The sequence below is a fragment of the Lepisma saccharinum genome, chromosome 28, assembly GCF_977018435.1.
Source record: "Lepisma saccharinum chromosome 28, izLepSacc3.1, whole genome shotgun sequence".
NCBI classification, from domain to species: domain Eukaryota; kingdom Metazoa; phylum Arthropoda; class Insecta; order Zygentoma; family Lepismatidae; genus Lepisma; species Lepisma saccharinum.
Window position 1 is genome coordinate 15,480,097 of NC_139256.1, and position 21,241 is coordinate 15,501,337.

Here is a 21,241-nt window from a genome sequence, read left to right on the forward strand (position 1 = left end):
CGAACACTGACCTGCTGATGTGTAAGTGGAATTATCAGTGTGATAATTCCTAGTAATTCAGACTTCATAACATTCTGGTAGAAAAATGTGCAGAACAAATTCTCGAGTTAGTAACCTCAAAGTTGTCTTTTCGACAGCATTTGCTCTTTTTTTTTTTAAAACTTCGGACGGAAATGCATGGTAACAAAATCAGAATTTTCAGTTTTCATGAGATAATTTGGAAATGTGTTTACAGGACAATAATACATCATCATCACTGGCACTGAGATATGGATCTCATACAAAAATAATTTAAATACACGAATACAAGAACAAGGGAAGAACACAGAAACGAGCACTGCCGGATCTACAAGCCGCAAGACCCCGCAGTGCGGATGTGGGGACAGAGACAAGTAAGTCTCTAGAAGGCCCTGAGTGATTGACATAGTATAGGGTTCGTATATGCGTATTTAAAAACTAAACTTAATTACTCAGGGGTTCAGAAACGAATACAAGATATACAGGTAACGGCAGTGGCGGCGAGGGGGACAGTCGGCCCCCACTTTTCGCCACTTTTGTCCCCCCACTATGCTAAACCGTACAGTATCTACAATGGGAAATATACTGTCACCCCCCCTCGGTTTTGGAACCCAATCGCCGCCACTGGGTAAAGGTAAAGTTAAATTTCCCTGTGCATATAGTACCGTGCCATGACGTCCGCTTGGAACACACCAATGTGTTTATATATGAGTTGTTGAGAGACTTTTGAATCGCCCTCTAGGCTCTTAGATGTGACTTTGTCAACATGAGATCAAGAACTTCACACACACACACATGCATTATAATATACATACAGACACACAAACACACACACATATTATAAATAGAGCGTAGAGGGTATGTTTGTGTGTGGTAGGTTGGTAGAGGGGAGCCTTTGGTCCGTTGTTGATCCATGCAGATCTGCAGCTGCCAACTCCAACCACGATTTTACGTACAACACGTTGTAATAATCTTGCGATCTTATAAAAGCAGGAAATGTACTTGAACATTGCAATGGCCTTGCCCTAAGGGAAGTTAATTTTCGATCGCAAGGCGTCTACCGTACTATAAAAATCTGGGGGCTACAGGGAGCTTAGATCTGTTGTTGGGGTTTCATCCCCCCTAACCTCCTTGTAGCGCCGTCCCTGGCTGTATGTATTTCGTCCAATGAGTACAAGCTAGCAAAACTGTGAATTTCAACAAGTTTGTAGATAATTCTGCAGCTGTTCATAAAAACAGACGTACGCGTATTTTATTAGTTTCTTGCTGTGGTTCATTTTCCCATTTCAGCAAAAAAGTATTCACACTCTTTGCATACGGTGAGTAAATGGGGGGAAGGAAGAAGTTGCCCCTTAATAGTCTCACTTAGAAATTTAGTGCAGAGGAATCTAATAACCGTTCTTAAACAACATTATGCTTTTATAGAAATACAAGTATATACTATTTTCAAACCTACGAAAGTTCCAAGTAACTACGTAAGGAAAGGGTAGTGAATTACTTCCTATGTAATTGGACTCTCCCACTAGCAAATTTCTTATTAACACCTCCACATATTTCATTCTTTAGTTGTATTATCTGTATGTGTCTGCAGAATAAATTGCCCATATATTGCACATGAATAAATTATGTGTAGTTCTTTTGAATTTGCGGTACTAAACCACGTTTATACGTACATTAGTCTTTGAACGACAGATATGGAAAATAAAGCGCCAGCAGAGAACAATGGTGCCACTGAAGTTGAAATTCATCTAATAAAGTGATTTTAGGTGGGTCGGGACACACACGACCCTGTTTTGTTCCCACCAATGTAATAAAAACAGTGAGATGGAATGAGGGCTTTATTTCGTCAGCTAAACTCTTATCAAGGCCCTTGCTCCCCATAATCGGAGGATCTGAGACAGAAATAGTGTTATTTGTCATATATCCAGAAAGTTGATTGATTTGCTTTATTTTACTTCGCTTTTTGTGCCACTTTTGGCCAATTTGGGAAGATGGGGATGAGTGATGATATGATGAAATTGATGAATGGACACTCACAAACATCCGTGGCCAAGCCGAAATTCGAACCCGGGACCCCTGGCGTCGTAGCGCGATGTGCTAACCACTCCCCCACGGTGGTCGGCCCCAGAAAGTTGAAAGTGAATGAAATTTTTATGGTGTGTTTTGTATGGTCATTATCAATAGTAAGTCTGTCATATTATTCCACTAAATAATGTCTTTGGAAAAGAAAAAACAACAAATAATTAATGTATTTTATTTTACATAAGACCTATGCCTAAAAGTATTTTTGTATATGATGACACAGAACTATCTTATGTTGTGATTTCTGACTGTAATATATATATGTAATTGGTGATAAAATAACGCAGTAAAGTATTAAGTAAATATATTTTATCCCCCTACTTACAAATCATGAAGAGAGTCAAATTCGAAATTAAATTGAACGGACGTTCAAAATTTTTAAAAATAGCACTATTTCCATAACAGGTCATCAAGTATTTTTTACCATTGACCCTCAGGAATATCTCAAACTTACAATGAACGTTTATTGAACTTATTTATGATCGACAGCTAAAAAGTCATTCATTTGCATGACTGGATGATAATCCACCACCAGATAGAATTTACACAATATTTACCTAAAAACTTTGGGTAAAGTCACCTTCACCCTAAAAAAAAAAACCCTTAGTAATGGACTTTCGTGTTCTCACAAAAAAAAAAGAAGTTATAATTTGGCACAATTTTTCTTTCGCGGGCAAACCTTTTGTAAAGGTATACTTCAGTCTGTGCAATCAGCCCTTCCCATTTGTGAACAATATACTGGGGAAATCCACCGTCCTTCACTGTTGTCATTGCACTACAACCCCATCGTGATTTAGTATGAGGATATCGCGTAGTGAAGAACTGTTTACAAGCATCGCCCAAACCATTGATTCTCCCCCCAAAACCTTTCCCTGCCTTCTTTTTTCTTTTCCTAGCTCTCAGCAAGCGGTTTTCTTGCCACTTGAGAAAGACTGGCCGATTGTGAAAGAAAAAAGGAACGGGAGAGGAGGGGGGGTTCGTGAGGGGCGCGAGCGGTACAGAGGGGGAAACGGCTAGCGCGACCAGCTTCGAAAAGTCGAAGTTAAAATTTACATACATTGCTCTGTACGTCGACAAACTACAGACATTCTAAAGAAAATTATGTAAGATCAGTTTCATTTCTTTGCTGTAGAAGAACAGTAGAAGCTTTCTTGTTCTTTAAAATGTTGATTTAAGTTATTACATATAATTGACGAGCAAGTGAATTTTACGAAATTGAGATAAGGAAAACTACGTAATAAATAATGTATTTAAAAAAAGGCTTAACGACATAACAAATTTCATATTTGATCTTTAACTCAGTAAAATTTAAATGCCACACACTTGACTGTTCGAGCACAGAAGGTCGACGTAAGAACCTATTTTTTAGGTATCGTCACCAGCGGTGATATGGGCTATTAAGTCGGGCACTTTGTTCACGAGCGTTCCTTTTCGACGCATGCTCAACGTGTTTTCATCTAGTAAATGCACAAATATGGGAAAATGTACTGTGTTCTGGTTATTCAATGTCTTTTCTACCTCTTGGATAAACGCGACGATGAGGATTAAATGATGAAATTGCCGAAATGCTAAACCCAGTTGAGCACCCATGCTCTGACCAGTGTTGCCACATGAAGGGAAATTTTCCTTTTGCAGTGAAATTCTGACCAAATTTTTAGCCTAAAGGAAAAAGGGAATTTCGATGAAAAATACCACAATTTCAGGGAAATTTTAAGACATCTGACTCATTATTACAGTTTGTTAATTTCCAAATTCATATCCACATTTTTTTTTCTGTTCCTCGCGCTACGACGCTAGGGGTCCTGGGTTGGAATCCTGGCCTGGTCATGGGTGTTTGTGAGTGTCCATTCATCAATTTCATCATGTCATCACTCATTCCCATCTTCGCAAATTAGCCAAAAGTGGCACAAATAATAATAATAATAATTACAGCTACTGCTGCGATTTATTTATTTGTTTACGTGAAGGGAAAAATTTGTCCAAAAAGGGAATTTTGCCCCTTGGAAAGGGAAATTGTACCCTCGTATTGTGGCAACACTGGCTCTGACTTGACTCGATCGCGAAGGCAAGATAAAGAAAAATGCAGAGGTACGGAAGATATGACCATGTAACCGCATTTGCTTTTGATGTTGATTTTACTACGCTTTTCTGCCACTTTTGGCTAATCGGGAATATGAGGATGATTGATGATATGTTGAAATTGATGAAGGGGCACTTAAAGAACGCCCAGGCCAGGATTCGAAGCCACGGCCTCTGGTGTCGTAGCGCGCTATGCTAACCACTCCGCCACGGAGATCCGCTTAACTCCTTTTACGTGCGGGTAGATTTTTATTACGGGGTACGTACTTACGCAAGAGGTCTTATCACGGTGTTCCCCTTGCATAAAGCGTTTCTGGGGATCACTCAGTCTCTTAATAAGTGGGGGCTAGTTTGTTAAAGGCGGCCGGATCATCGTAGATCGAGAATGTGTTGTGCCTTACCTCCACAAACACAATATTTGAAAGGTCTGTTAAGAATACTAAAAACGCGTTATTTTTATTCCTATGAAATGGCCAGCACAGGCTCGCTCACCACTGAAGTCACTATCTCCCACACACCCACATTTCTTCTCTTTGTACGCGCGCGCGCGTCTGTGTGAGAGACAGAGAAAGAGACTTTTTCATTCGTAAGAATTCGAGTACGGACTAAAAAAAACAATAGCGGAGGTACTCTGTTTTATTAACAGGAACCAGCTAATCGAACATTCAACACACTTCGTGATGTAATTTCTCAGCCAACGACCGATAAATTCCACCTAATGGTCCTACCTGTATATTCTGCACATAAATGAGATGTAACAGTATGTCCGTTCTTCTTTGCAACACTAACTCATAGTTACTATTAAGCAACTGAGGAAACAAAATTACGCCACTAAAGAGATAGAGTTACAATAGAAGAATTTGAAATCATCTTTAATCCCGAGCAAAAACACACTAAAACCTAAATTTAGGATATTAGTTTTTGTGCCAATGGAGACTGAAAGAATATATCTCACATTTTCTCCAGCAAGCTTCTTTTTTGTAGTTATTATACCGGGTGGCCAGAATTAAAGTTACCCAACTCGGAGCCCTCTGTAGCCTGTTTGAGGCATCGTAGAACTCTGAAATTTGGTGAATCCATTATGCAGACCATGGGGAATATGATGGCGATAATAATAAAAAGAAAGTTCAATTTTCCGCCACCAGGTTGAAATGTGGCGCTGTAATAATGAACATTGAAAAACATAAGAGATTTAGCTGAGTTATTAATTAGAAAGAATTTTGTTAGTGGCTGGAAGTTGCGAGAAAATAATCTCTCGTTTATTGCAAGATTGCAAGGTAAAGGCAAATCCATAACCAATTGGAGCAGTTTGTCATTATTTCAACCCATCATGGAAGTACAGCGCCACATTTCAACCTGGTGGCGGAAAATTGTAGTAGTTTTTTTTTAATCGTCATCCTCTTCCCCATAGTCTGCATAGTGGATTCACCAAATTTCAGAGTTCTACGATGCCTCAAACATGCTACAGAGGGCTCTCAGTTGGGTAACTTTAATTCTGGCCACCCGGTATGTAAAAATATGTTTAGCTATATATTGTTTTTGTTCATTGATTTTAAATTAATGGTGAATAAACTCCTTTAATTTGATTACCATATAAATTGAAGGATTTAATATGTACGCTCACCAGCAACAAAAATTCACAACTAGATACCGAAATACACACTTGACTGCAAGGCGTTATGCGTGTTGCCTAATTCTACGGCGGTGATAGAAGTTTCCATGTAAAATCTGCTATTAAAATCCACTTATCACCGTGGAGTTATGCAACACACACAAGGCCTTGCAGTTGAGCGAGTATTTCAGGATCTGTGTGTCTCATTTTTATTGCTGGTGACTGTACATATTAATATGCAGTGGCGTGCCCAGGATTATAGTTTTTTTGGACCAAAGTGTGGGTTATGGCTCCCACCCCCTCCCTTGGACACGCCACTGCTAATATGTTAAAGCATTGAAAATGGCCTGGAATGGAGAGCTATTAAAGAAACGGAGAAATCTGTAAGAAGTAGCAAAATTTTGCAAAATTAATAGAAATCCTGTCATCGTCACGATTTAGTCAGGAGTAGAAAAAAAAAGAGAACGCAAAATAAAAGTGCCACACTTTTAAATCACGAATCATACCACCCTTAACTCCATCTTCTGTGGAGAAACTTAGACCATTATTTAAGAAGACGGCTGCCAAGATAGAAGAAAGATGGAAGAATCCCCCAATCCTCTTTTTCTCGATTCGCGGAAGTATAAAAATAGTTATGGTGGCTTGAGATCGACTCGAACGGCGCCCATAAAAACTATCTGAATGGAGTCTTATGGTCACATTATCAATTTAACAGCTCTCGCTATCATCGGATGCGACATTCTCGAGAGTTCGTTCCCCCCCCCCTTAACCTAATCGCTCCTGCCAATCTATCGGCATTCTTTTATGCTTTTGTTCCTGCCTTGTTTAGACGTCTAAGACTTCTCATTCGGCTTATCGTCATCTTTGTAAAGAATCTCTCGTTTTGAGCGAACCAAATGAACTGATGGCTTGGTGACACTAGAAGATTTCCGAATTACATATTTTCACACTCAGAACTACTATTCTTATCTCTTAACATTCATAACGATGAACAGATGATTGGAAATTATTGGCATTGGCATTCCACATACCTCTCCTTCAGCGAAAATACAAGTCAACTCAACAAATTTTTATTGGACTTACAGCTTAACTGACTGTTTATTCCCAACATACCAGCATACGAAAATACAAGTTTCTAAGAAGTTCTACCAAAGTGGATACATACAGGCACGCCCAAGCGCTGGTAGTGAACACGGATTGGCTGGCGATGAAATGATGGTATGGACTATTTAACCATTGATACGTCTGCATCGTTCCGTTTTCGTTACCTCTGTACGTATTACTTCTTGAGTGACTCCGGGAAAACTTGTAGTATTAGACTTTGAGCACTTTGTTGATTGATTGATTGAATTTGAAATTTTTGGTGCGTCAGCACTTAGACTAATTTGCACCCGTCACATTATACGAGGTCCAGCCCCTTACCTTAAGTAAACTATTCTTACTTGGGTTAATAGCTGAGGCTGTAAAGGGGCACTCAGCACATATGAGGGCAAAAGACAGGACAACACACACAGAGCCCTACGACGAGTATACTGGCCGTAAGTCTAGACGCCAGAGCATAGCTAGTCTGCAAAATGCAGTCCAGGGTGTACTACGTGGAAGTGGGGTTGACAAGTATATGCACGTAAGTCTGGCAGATTTATGTGGAATATATATTTAGAAGGAAATGAGATGTCAGATTTATTTTACCAAAACACTTGATAATGCAGAACGAATATTCGAATCTGAGTTAGTGGGGTAGTGGAAACTGTGTCGTCTCGTAATCAAGGGACTCTGAGTTCGATTCTCGGTGGTTTGCACAATGGTTCATATCCCACTCTAGATCGTTTAGCTTATCTGGATATAAACAAATTAATCTTGAGTCAAGGGAAGTTCCAGAGGTTTGAGAGGTTCCAAGAAATAATAGAATAATGCTAATGGAAAACTTTCCTCCTTACGATATATGTTAACATGATAGTCTCTGAGTATTTATTATCACTATAGCACAGGTTTTCCTATCATTGTGACGATATTTATATTATTTAAATATTCAAATAAACAAATTAAAATACGAGGGTAAATCAAAAAGTAAAGGCAATTTTCACATAACATCTTTATGCACATATCACTTTTCCACATATTTTCTCTTCACGGCAATGCACTTTTGGTATCGTGCAATCAGCTTCTATATCCCTTCCGCGAAGTGGTTGCTGTTCCTCGTGGAGTGGTGCGTCCATACGTGTGACCTTTTTGCTCCGCGACACTCGACTGAGTGGGGCAGTGATGGATACTCCTACTTCCACGTCACTCCAAGTATACACGTGGTGACGTCAGACACACCCAGTCTTCGTTTATTCCTGCGAAAACACAAACTTGCCTTAGTTTTTTATTTACCCTCGTATATATTGGTACAGGATAATGAACTCGAAAAGAATGTAGTACCATACAAGGCTATATCTCTAGGTAATATAAAATTAATACCTCTTATTAAATACGATCAGTAGCTTCACTTTATCCACGTTTTCTAATGTGCATGACTTTGTAAAATATAATATTGTACCTGGTCACTTGATAGTTAATACTCTGTTTAGTGAAAAACATCTTTACTATTTGATTACTGATTAATAGTAAACAATATCACATTGTTTTGGAGAGAGGGGGGCTAAGTTGCTTACTATTTTCATTATTTTAATGGTAATTTCTAAATTTGAAAACAATGAGGACACATTACGGGTTGCCGCGCTGGTCTAGACTGTAAGGCGTTGATTCCCGGGGTGGGTAATCTAAGGTCGGAATTTTTCCTGTCTTGACCCCGCGGCTCTGGGGCCCAAATCAATGGGCACCTGGGTCAAGCCTGGGGGGTAAAGGCGGCTGGAGTGTGGTGGTGATCACATGGCTTCCAAAATAGCCGATATCGAAAATATTTAAACCCTACCCGCACATCCTTTAAATGTGCCTTCATAGCACGGTGCTGAGGAGAAAGGAGGAGAGAGAGTATACACGGGAAACTTTACCTTTTACCTTTACCATTAGGGGTTGCCCAGGCTCCCCTGACACCCTCCTTGCGCACGCCTATTACTAGAACAGGGTGGCTACTCGCCGGGGATTTCCTTGAATATTTCTCCGTAGCCGTGAAAAACTGCAGCTTTTATTAATCCAAATCTCATTGAATTTATACATATCTATAAATGCCCCGAGACAAGTTTTTTTCACAGATTAGCTTTGCTGCGTCGCGTAGCGATGCACTTCACAAGTACACTTACCTTGTAAGCTCAGCAGAACATCTCCGGGTTCGGGTCCACTGGTGAAGTTCCGTGACGGTCTCGTGGATGTTCTCCTATTCCTGCTCTGAACTAACTATAACGGTTTTTAAATAAAGAAAACCGCAGTCTATTCTAATCTGGCTTTATTAGAATATTAAACACACTCGTATACTATGTAATACAACCTAAAGACAGACAATTCCGACCGTTATCCGTGCGAGATACGTACGCGAAAATGCCCGCGATACGAAGCAGCTCTTGCTTCGCGAGATCTCACTGAAAAACTGTTAGGCGATCTCTGGGAGACGGTTACACCTTCCCACTGCTACAGTGGTACCAGACACAACAACTTTTATATTACCAGAAATTGGATATGTTTGAACATTAAAATATTAGAAGTATACATTCATCTGGCACAGTGAATTTTTATATGCCGTGGCAACAATGCCAGCAGGAACGCGTGATCTTCTACTCGACAAAAGAATTTATACAAATCAACAATGCAATTTGAGATAATGCGGAATAGAATAGCGTCTGCCAAAAACAAGAACTACAAATGAATACAAGAAATCTAAATTAGATATTAATAACAATTCCCTGATCAAAATTAAACTTATAACACTCCTTAGAACATTTAAAGGCAAATCAAACGATTAATGTTGAATATATGTAAATTGCTTAAATTTATCGCTATTCATACTTGTAGATATATCATTGTATAATGTTAACGATTATAAAGGCGGCCATATTGGAAAATTGGCTGAAGCCATTAATATAATATATATGAATTATTAATTATATAATACGTGCAACCATAATAGCATGAGATAATAATAATATAAGATATAATAATAATAATAATATAAAACCACGAAGTAATGGTTAACTCGGGGTCATTACAGCTTTTATTTGTGACTTGTGTTTGGAATTACACAGATCCTTCATATTGTTAATATATTTTGGGGGGAGAGGCGGTAATACGTAAGGTTAAAACAGAAAAAAACATGTGCAAGTACCCTTGAAATTTTGGAAAGTTCGCCTTCAAAACCGGCAATTATATTTGAATTTTATAGTGGTCCCAGAGTGGCCATCCTGTAGAACGGACTCAATCCAGATAGTACAATAAGCCAAGTACACACACACGAAACTGAACCATTTTCTACAACGGAAAGAAACCGCATTTCCGGCGTCGGCTAAAGATAGGAACTGGGTCATTGTAGTAAAGCGGGGGGGGGGGGGGCGTAGGCTCCTGTACATTTTTCACCCGTCATTTTGATTGATAGAGTGCAGGGAGGAACAGGGCCAGAAAGTACACACTTGCAATCGAGATGCATTCACCCTTTGCACGAAAGTACATGCGTACGAGATGTTCCCTTTTTCAAGTGCCCTGCTTGCGCCTGTTTGGGACGAGCTATTAATCATGATATCTGCGACTTTCCACCCTTGAAAGATAACCCAGCGCGCTGCTGATACTTTCTTACTACAAGGCCCGAGCAGACGTTCCCATGCAACGTCATCACTGGTAGGTTAAGAATCGCAACGCGATGTAGGCAGCGCAGTCGCAAATGTGCTCTGAGTAGGCGTAAAACTGACAATTTGAACGTGCTGGCCCTAGTGTGTGTGTGGATAATTGGTTGATTGATTGAATTATGTTATTTTACTTCGCTCTTCTGTCACTTTTGACTAATCGCAACGATGAGGATAGGTTTGTGATAAGTAGACCTCGCATTTTAGGTTTTTAACCTATTTTTTCCTTTACGGGTATGTAAGAAATAATAAGTTATGTCAGCGTTTCGTTAAAAAACGCAATTTTACGTTTATGCGCCTAAATCAAGCCTTTTATATATATATATATATATATATATATATATATATATATATTTATTTAAAAGGTTTTACAGGATTTTTATGTCACAGAGGCATGAAAAAATTCGATAACGAATGTGTTTGAAACGTACTTTCCGTCGATTCCTCTAAGTCCATGGTGATTTTTTAAAGCTCTAAACAAAGCACAATGTCTGGTGCCACTGTTACCTGTATGTACAATCCAAAGTGGTCTGATCTTTGTTGTCCTGCTCACTTTCGCGTCACTTCGGTGCTTTGTGGCATTCACGCCTTGCAAACTAACATTTCAGCATTGAAGTTTGCACCACAACCTATGCATTTGTTGAAAGATTATTTTCAGCATATAAGATGATTCTGGCAGACGAAATTGCGGAATTTGACTGTGGATAACATGACAAAAGATTGTTGCCTAACTATACGGCTAAGAGTGGGTTTTAATAGCAAATGTCGAATGGTAAGTTCTGCCATCGCCGTAGGGTTATGCAGCACACATAACATTATGCAAGATAGTGCGTATTTCAGGATATAGGTGTCCCATTCAATACCTAGTCAGTATTTTTGAAGAATTTTGAACTATTGTAAGTATTTTTGAACCTACTTCAAGATTTTTCGAGCCTAACAAGATTTTTATAACCTATTTTAGGATTTTTAGAGCCTATTTTATGATTTTTCGAACGTATTTTAGGATTTTTAGAGCCTATTTTAGGAACTTAAAATCACATTTTTTAGAACCTAAAAATGCGAGGTCTAGTCATAAGTTACAAGTAAGGTGTTGGAATTGGTCAAATATATGAAATAGTAATTTTTATTATAGCAGATATTAATGATCGTACTTTTTGTGTCAGGGAGTATTAAATTTTATTTGAATGTTCTTTTTTTTCGAAAGATAAGAAGCTAATAAAATTAACTTAAAGGTAAAAGTGTCATATTTTCTGTTAAAGTTTTATTGTAATAAAATGTTATCCGCCTTATGTGATAAAATGATTAAATTGAAAATCAAGGGGTCCCGGGTTCGATACCCGGCGGAGGCAACTTGTGGTTCGGAACCCAATTTAAACTGAAAGTCCAGTCCCAATTAACCTTACTGTGCATAAAGTGGACTTAAAACACCGAATCACCAACCAACCATGATGAAGGAACACTCGCAAAGAACGCCCATGCGCAGGCCGGGATTCGAACCCGGAACCCATGGCGTTGTAGGGCGCTGTCGCCACGAAGGTCGACATTTGTGGATAATTGCAATGTGGCGATATCATGTTGTGCCGAGTGTCCCCTCATCAATTTCATCATATCACCCATCCTCATCGTCGCTATAAGTCAGAAGTGGCAGAAAAGCGACGCTAAATGACAAAAATCAAATCAAGATGTATTGTACTCGGTGACCTACTGGTGATGACGTTTGAAGTTGTGCAAAGGCCTTGTAATAAAAGAAGGCTGTGGCACTCCCACGCGTCAGCTTTAAAGACCGGTTTATCCTTACTCTTATGCCACCCGCACTGCACTGGATCGAATTGGTTGCATAACGAACAGGATGAAGTTGCTAAAATTCTCTTCCAATTTTGGGCCCGTGAGCTTCCTAGTTAGCTTGATCACAAGCTGATTGGTGGTCTTGGATGTAAGCCGTCCAGGATTCGGTTCCCTTGGTGCCAGTTCGTGTCCGTGTTTAAGTGGCTCTTGGTCCATCCAGCCTCTCAAATAAAATATTTCGGAACCATATTATTTTTCTCAATGGCGTGCACAAGATTTTCGTAAAGGGGGTATTTGTATTTAGTTGTCAGTCCCTTATATACAGGGTGACCGGAGTGAGACTGACAGTTTTTAAAAGTGTATTATTTTAATATGGTAAGGAGTAGCTAGAAACAAAAACATACATTTTTAAAGCAAACTCGCCAAGTTTTATTGGTAGCAGTTACAACTCATAGCTCCACATGAGCTCTTGCACGGAGAATGTCCAGCCTGTAATAAATCCCTCCATGTGTTCTGTAGCATCTGAGGGGTTACAGAGGCAAGAGCATTCCGAATACGGTCCTGCAGTTCTTGTAGATCATCTATCTTTTGGCCGGAATACACCATATCTTGGATGTAACCCCAAAGAAAGAAGTCTAGAGGGGTAACATCAATCTTCTGCAAAATGTCAATGGCTTGTCATTGGCAAAATAAATGTATTTTCTGCTTGCCATCTGGCTTAAATTCGTGCAACAACTGCACCTTGTATACGTACAAATGTAACCTTATGTGCACGCCTTCGTGAACAGTGAACCTTGGAATTTCTAGTTGCATGCTCGCCTCCCGTATTGACTTCCATGGGCTATGCGAGCTTTTTCCTGTACTGGCACAATTTTTGTTTGAGCAGCACCAGCGCCGCCACCGCTAGTTGTACATGTATAAAAATTTGCTGAACCAAACTCACATATCTACTTTTGCTTTTGCAAAGCTTTAACAAAAAGCTCTGTTTGTTGAAATTTAATAACTATTTAAAAACTATGTTACAATCCGGACCCACCCTTGGGCACACCACTGCATGTAATACAGTATTTCAACACTAGTTCTTGATTTCGGACCTCCCGGATGGCGTAGTGGTAACGTCGTCGCCTTGTAATGAGGGGAGTTCGGGTTCTCGACCCGACGGAGGCACATTGTGGTTCGGATCCCACTTTAATCGACATGTCCAGTCCCGATTAACCTATCTGTGCACAAAGTGGGTGTAAGACTCACACAAACAATATTGATTTTGCAAGAAATGCCAGCCTAGGAAATTATGTTGTGGATGGCAACACTGCCGTGGTTGCGTTTTTGCACGGGTTTGTCTTTACGTTGCGTCAGAAGACCGACGCATCTGCCCTCCCCTCCTCCTGTTGACTTACTGTAGTGCGTAGCAGGAAAGGGGAGGGAAGACCGGATATTGCGCAAATGTCTTCCGGTCATATCTTCTGACCTATACCCCTTCGATGGACTTACGGAACCGTTCAACGACCTACAAAAGGCGTTATGGTACGCCATAATGGCTAAACGAATGGGCGGGATTAAAATATTTCATTTGTGTTCGCTGCGAGTGATTATGGAAGTTACGGTCTAGTTGCAGTTGATTTTTCTTCGGGAAAGATATTGAAATCAAGGCGCGTTTGCACAGGTGGGCCATTCCCAGTTTGTGAATTTTGTTTGGTTGGCCAAAAGTGACGTCACAATGTTTAATTTTGTTATTTTGAAAGAAGTACCAGAAAGTTGTGGTAGAACATATTTTATAAACACAGAGAACTAACCAACTAGCTGTATTCTATATGTTTGATGCTAGCATAACATGTTTTGATAGATGATAGATATTACGCACATTTATCATTGTTTCCTTACTTAAGCAGAGCATATCTTGTTACGTACCTAATAGGACCAAGCAATGTAAATAGTTTGCCAAAGAGAAATAGAGATGGCAGCACCAGGCGTGCAAGATTAAGAATTAGCATAATATATGTGAATAACTTTATAAATAAAAACAAAGCAAATTGGAAAGATGAAAACAATAGAATATATTATAAGAAGACAAAGAATAAATATGAAACAAATAAATTAATGTATATACTTGATAAATCAAACTAGTGATCATATGTAAATTGATCAGAAAACTAAAGAAGTCAAAGAACTGCTACAAACTTGTGTCTTTGAACAGATCTTCAATCTGTCTGATTTGATTTATCTTTCCAATTGTGGAAATTTTGTTTACCCAGTGGCGGCGCGTTCCAGTCGACGCCCCACAGCACTTTTGGTTGCGCGTTTCAGCCGTGGCACCTACTTGGATGCGCTTTTCAGTCGTTTGGCACCAAGTACACACTAGGTTGGACATGTTTAGTGTTGGCGCGTTACAATCACAGCCTCAAGGGAGGAAATTAGCTTAGTTCCCAAAGCCTAAGGGAAAAGCTGTAAAAAGGATAAAGGAATTTCCAAATCGTAGAAAAAGCGGAAATAGAAGTCCAGATCCAGACCGTACATTGAGAAGGAAGTCCAGGTCCAGATATTACATTAAGAAGGAAGTCCAGATCCAGACCGTCCATTAAGAAGGAAGTCCAGGTTCCCATATTCCATTAAGAAGGAAGTCCAGATCCAGACCGTCCATTAAGAAGGAAGTCCGTACAGAAGAATATTCAAATCGAGAAAGAAAAATAATAAAAAACATATTGAGATGAAAATTGGCGGTGAATGAAAATTACAGAAGAATGTAGCTTATCATGTAAATATTCTGATTCCATGTATCCTGTGTTCGAATAATATATACGTTTAAACGTCTCCATTGGAAGGCATCCTGTCTGGTTTCGTTGTCTACAAAGAACCCTACCCTGTAGATATTGTAGCTGAGGTTTAAAATTAAGATTTATGTACCTTTGCACAAATGGAGGTAGCAATCTCTAATGTATGATTGTTTAAAAGCAAAATTCACTTGATTTCCGATGCGACGCTATTGTAAGATGATCAGATTTTTTAAACAACACAAAGGGAAAATGGGACGGCAAAAATGTATACATTTTAATGTAAAAACTGTTGCGCTTTAAAACCTTATGTTTACTGAAAAGCACTACACGTTAGCTAAGTGTAAACGCCCCAACGCGCAGAGCAACGAAAGTCGGCACATCAATCACTTCTTAAGCTCTCCCATAACTGCAGCGGCGCACGCAGGCATCGAATATAAACAACGCTAGTTCATAGTAAAAGTAGAGAAGGTCTGTAGTTTCAGTAGTTCTATACCGATCAGTCTCAGTCAGTGTCACAAGAAAGGCACTGTCTCGGCTAATACATAACGTCTGGTCACCGTATACTAGTGTCATCTCGTACAGAAGGGAACGTTTCCTGTGAATAAACACGCATGTGGAGGTATTTTGTACTTTTCTTTGGTTATCCCTTCCGTACGTTTGTTATTCCGTTCCCCTTCGGCCTAATTCATTTCCTTGTTGTTCCACCATCATTCTTGAAGTATTCATAGACAAGCATCCTATCTTATCTAGAAATATGTTGCGGAGGGGATCCGAACCAAGTGTATGAAAATATTAATAATGTTTAAATACAAATAATTATTATACAGAGCATCCGCTACGAGACTCAGCGCTTGTCTTTCCCGATGAACGGGTCAGCGACAGTCGCTAGAGTCGGCTATTAAAATTACAGTTTTCATATTGTGTACTAACCTTGACTACAGAAGGTGTTGAAAATGATATCCTTCTGCTCCAACACATTCCTGGCATCTCCGAAGGAAATTGGCATTTACACGTGCAAGTTCGTCTACTGTAATTCTCCCGATTTTCGTACAATACGAGGGTCACTATTTATATTTTGAGCCTAACAATGAAAAAACAGGAATTTGGCATTGAAAACTGCTTTATTGTTTTTCGAAGTATTCTCCTTTATGGTCAATACACTTTTGCATTCCTTCGAACCATTTGTCAAACCACTTTTTCCAATCTTCTTGAGACACCTCCATAATATGGTTTTTGAACGCATCAACGGCGTCTTCCGCCGACGAAAATCGTTGTCCACGCAATTTATTCTTGACATTCGGGAACAAGAAGAAGTCATTGGGTGCCAAATCAGGACTGTACGGCGGATGACCCATCAATTCGATTTTTTGACTGTTCATAAAGTCTGTTGTTAGACGAGATGTGTGACAGCTGGCATTGTCTTGATGAAGAATGATCCGACGGCGCTTGTTTGTTTTCCGTATTTGACCGAAGACCTCTGGCAAACAAATTGTTGTGTACCATTCAGAGTTGACCGTTCTACGTTCCTCTAAAGGCACAGTTGCCACGTGACCAGTTTTCCCGAAAAAAACAGGCGACCATTTGTTTCGATGTGCTTCGAGCGCGAACAACTTTTGTTGGATTGGGTTCATCTTGAAACACCCATACAGTCGACTGCTGTTTATGTTCCGGCTCATATGCATATATCCATGATTCGTCACCTGTTACAATCTTATGTACGTCTTTTGAAGCACCACGATTGTATTTATTGAGCATTTGTTTGCACCAATTGACGCGAGCGTCTTTTTCAGTTTTTGTCAAATTGTGTGGGATCCAACGAGAACATACCTTTCTCACATCTAAATGATCATGTAATATTTTATATATGCTGGTGGAACTAATGCCTATGGTTGCCTCAATCTCACAGTATGTCACATGACGGTTTGCAGTATTAGGTTTTGCACAGCATCAATGTTTTCTTGAACAACAACTGATTTTGGACGACCTTCGCGAATCTCGTCGGTGAGCGAATGGCGGCCACGATTAAATTCGTAATACCAGCGTTTCACAGTGGCAAAGGATGCGGCTTCATCGCCAAATGTGGAAGTAAGTTGATCGATGCACTCTTGTCTTGATAATCCACGTCGAAAATCGTAAAAAATCATCGCACGAAAATGTTCACGAGTTAATTCCATTTTATTGTTGTCGCGCAATCTCCAAGGCAACATAAACAACACAAATGAAGCTATTGACAAAACATTTGAAGTACATTATGGTCAATAATGCCAGACGATTCCGTGCAAACGTCAAATCGCACCTAACTTCAATCAGTGTTGCCAAGGCTCAAAATATAAATAGTGGCCCTCGTACTCTCATTTAACTTTGGTTTGGTTTGAGTTGATGTTTTAAGTCCACTTTATGCACAGGAAGGATAATCGGGACTGGACCTACGGTTTAAAGTGGGATCCGAACCACTTTGCCATGTGCCTCCATCGGGTATCGAACCCGGGACCCCTTGATTACAAGGCAACGACGCTACTACTGCGCCGTCGGGGAGGCCCTACTCTCTTTTAACTCACGTATGGTGTGCGGATTGTCTTTGTATACTTTATTTCCCCATGTTTCTTTCCACTTTTATTCAGAACTGACCCTGTTACTCTAAACGTTTTTACAAGGTTTAATATAAGCGACTGTCGCGGACACGTTCACCGGGAAAGACAAGCTCTGATGCCGGGCTGCTTGCGCCGAGTCTCGTAGCGAATGTCAGGGAATGCTCTGTATTACATTAATCAAAATAGTATTAATTAAAATATGCAAATTAATTAATATTATATTTTTATTACACGAATAGGTAAAAGGGTATAGTGATATAACAGTACGGATTCATTATCTAGCTTACCCTAAGTGTAGTTAAGGTCGAGAAAATGTGTACAAAAGAAATCTGCCCTGGCAAGGAAATTAATGTCAAATAGATAAAGAATTGAATATTTATTAAATATTGAAAAAGGTTATTAGATCCAGTTGATGAAAAGTAAAAGTTCCTGGTGATATTTTATGAATGTTACGTTGTAAGTAGTAACAAATCTTGCATAAATCTGTTTTACCACTGTAATTCAAAGTCATATGATCACATTATAATACTTGCCTTCCAATAACTTTGGCGGAAATGAATAACCTTCGATTAAAGAACAAGTATATTTTCATTATTTTAGTTTATTTTATTATTTAATTATTTAATTTTTGTAATTAGTAAATCTTTCGGTGGGGTTCGGACCCCCCCCCCTAAATTCGTCCTTCATAGATACACAGACGTGTTTCTAGTAAACGGTCTTGCCACACCTAGACCCCTCCCCAAAAGCATACGTACTGGATTGAGATCAGGAGAGAGCGGTAGCCACTTCATTCGAAGTGTACAGTCGTCCACAAGAAACGAAATCGCGTCCTCTTGTCTTAACGGTGTAGGCAAACATGACGGGTATGCTATTATTGTATTTTCTTAAAGTGTATGTATTTACTTTTTCACGTGTACTGGTAGTTGCAGATAGAGCAATTTACTCACCGATTGTCTTTTGTTTTCAGCTGGGGAGTCGGGTAAGCAGCGCCATGCCCCGCTGTACGGCCGCCTGGTGCCGGAGGAGCAGCTCGCCACCATGGCCTCGGGTGGAGCCACGCCGTCCGACATCCAGGCCATGCAGGCGAGGATCCCGCACCACTTCAGGGACCCAGCCGCCGCTCCCCTCCGAAAGCTCAGCGTGGATCTCATCAAGACCTACAAGCACATCAACGAGGTAAGTCGATCCATTACTCGAGTAAGAAATTGACACTAAGGAGGTACATAGGCGTAAAACTAGATGAAATTGCTAATAAAAGAGGGACATACACGGTTAAATACAGGAAATAGGTACTAGAAGAGGGACATAAGCGCTTAACTAGAGGAAGTAAGCACTAGAAGAGGGACATAAGAGCTTAACTAGAGGAAATAAACACTAGAAGAGGGACATAAGCGCTTAACTAGAGGAAGTAAGCACTAGAAGAGGGACATAAGAGCTTAACTAGAGGAAATAAACACTAGAAGAGGGACATAAGCGCTTAACTAGAGGAAGTAAGCACTAGAAGAGGGACATAGAGCTTAACTAGAGGAAATAAACACTAGAAGAGGGACATAAGCGCTTAACTAGAGGAAGTAAGCACTAGAAGAGGGACATAAGAGCTTAACTAGAGGAAATAAACACTAGAAGAGGGACATAAGCGCTTAACTAGAGGAAATAAACACTAGAAGAGGGACATAGAGCTTAACTAGAGGAAATAAACACTAGAAGAGGGACATAAGCGCTTAACTAGAGGAAGTAAGCACTAGAAGAGGGACATAAGAGCTTAACTAGAGGAAGTAAGCACTAGAAGAGGGACATAGAGCTTAACTAGAGGAAATAAACACTAGAAGAGGGACATAAGCGCTTAACTAGAGGAAATAAACACTAGAAGAGGGACATAGAGCTTAACTAGAGGAAATAAACACTAGAAGAGGGACATAAGAGCTTAACTAGAGGAAATAAACACTAGAAGAGGGACATAAGCGCTTAACTAGAGGAAGTAAGCACTAGAAGAGGGACATAGAGCTTAACTAGAGGAAATAAACACTAGAAGAGGGACATAAGCGCTTAACTAGAGGAAGTAAGCACTAGAAGAGGGACATAAGAGCTTAACTAGAGGAAATAAACACTAGAAGAGGGACATAAGCGCTTAACTAGAGGAAATAAACACTAGAAGTGGGACATAGAGCTTAACTAGAGGAAATAAACACTAGAAGAGGGACATAAGCGCTTAACTAGAGGAAGTAAGCACTAGAAGAGGGACATAAGAGCTTAACTAGAGGAAGTAAGCACTAGAAGAGGGACATAGAGCTTAACTAGAGGAAATAAACACTAGAAGAGGGACATAAGCGCTTAACTAGAGGAAATAAACACTAGAAGAGGGACATAGAGCTTAACTAGAGGAAATGAACACTAGAAGAGGGACATAAGAGCTTAACTAGAGGAAATAAACACTAGAAGAGGGACATAAGCGCTTAACTAGAGGAAGTAAGCACTAGAAGAGGGACATAGAGCTTAACTAGAGGAAATAAACACTAGAAGAGGGACATAAGCGCTTAACTAGAGGAAGTAAGCACTAGAAGAGGGACATAAGAGCTTAACTAGAGGAAATAAACACTAGAAGAGGGACATAAGCGCTTAACTAGAGGAAATAAACACTAGAAGAGGGACATAGAGCTTAACTAGAGGAAATAAACACTAGAAGAGAGACATAAGCGCTTAACTAGAGGAAGTAAGCACTAGAAGAGGGACATAAGAGCTTAACTAGAGGAAATAAACACTAGAAGAGGGACATAAGCGCTTAACTAGAGGAAGTAAGCACTAGAAGAGGGACATAAGAGCTTAACTAGAGGAAATAAACACTAGAAGAGGGACATAAGAGCTTAACTAGAGGAAGTAAGCACTAGAAGAGGGACATAAGAGCTTAACTAGAGGAAATAAACACTAGAAGAGGGACATAAGCGCTTAACTAGAGGAAGTAAGCACTAGAAGAGGGACATAAGAGCTTAACTAGAGGAAATAAACACTAGAAGAGGGACATAGCGCTTAACTAGAGGAAGTAAGCACTAGAAGAGGGACATAAGAGCTTAACTAGAGGAAGTAAGCACTAGAAGAGGGACATAAGAGCTTAACTAGAGGAAATAAACACTAGAAGAGGGACATAAGAGCTTAACTAGAGGAAGTAAGCACTAGAAGAGGGACATAAGAGCTTAACTAGAGGAAATAAACACTAGAAGAGGGACATAAGCGCTTAACTAGAGGAAGTAAGCACTAGAAGAGGGACATAAGAGCTTAACTAGAGGAAATAAACACTAGAAGAGGGACATAGCGCTTAACTAGAGGAAGTAAGCACTAGAAGAGGGACATAAGAGCTTAACTAGAGGAAGTAAGCACTAGAAGAGGGACATAAGAGCTTAACTAGAGGAAATAAACACTAGAAGAGGGACATAAGCGCTTAACTAGAGGAAATAAACACTAGAAGAGGGACATAAGCGCTTAACTAGAGGAAATAAACACTAGAAGAGGGACATAAGCGCTTAACTAGAGGAAATAAAC

At 39.8% G+C, this 21,241-nt stretch overlaps 1 protein-coding gene across 3 annotated transcripts in view; it reads left to right on the forward strand.

Moving 5' to 3' along the window:
* mnb (minibrain) overlaps positions 1–21,241 on the forward strand; it is a 366,137-nt gene that overhangs the window by 270,187 nt on the left and 74,709 nt on the right. For all 3 annotated transcript variants that reach the window (XM_083114152.1, XM_083114150.1, XM_083114151.1), the window contains exon 2: positions 18,675–18,883. In XM_083114152.1, the coding sequence (XP_082970278.1) occupies positions 18,746–18,883 (138 nt within the window). In that variant the 5' untranslated portion in view covers positions 18,675–18,745. The remainder of the gene's footprint in view (positions 1–18,674; positions 18,884–21,241) is intronic.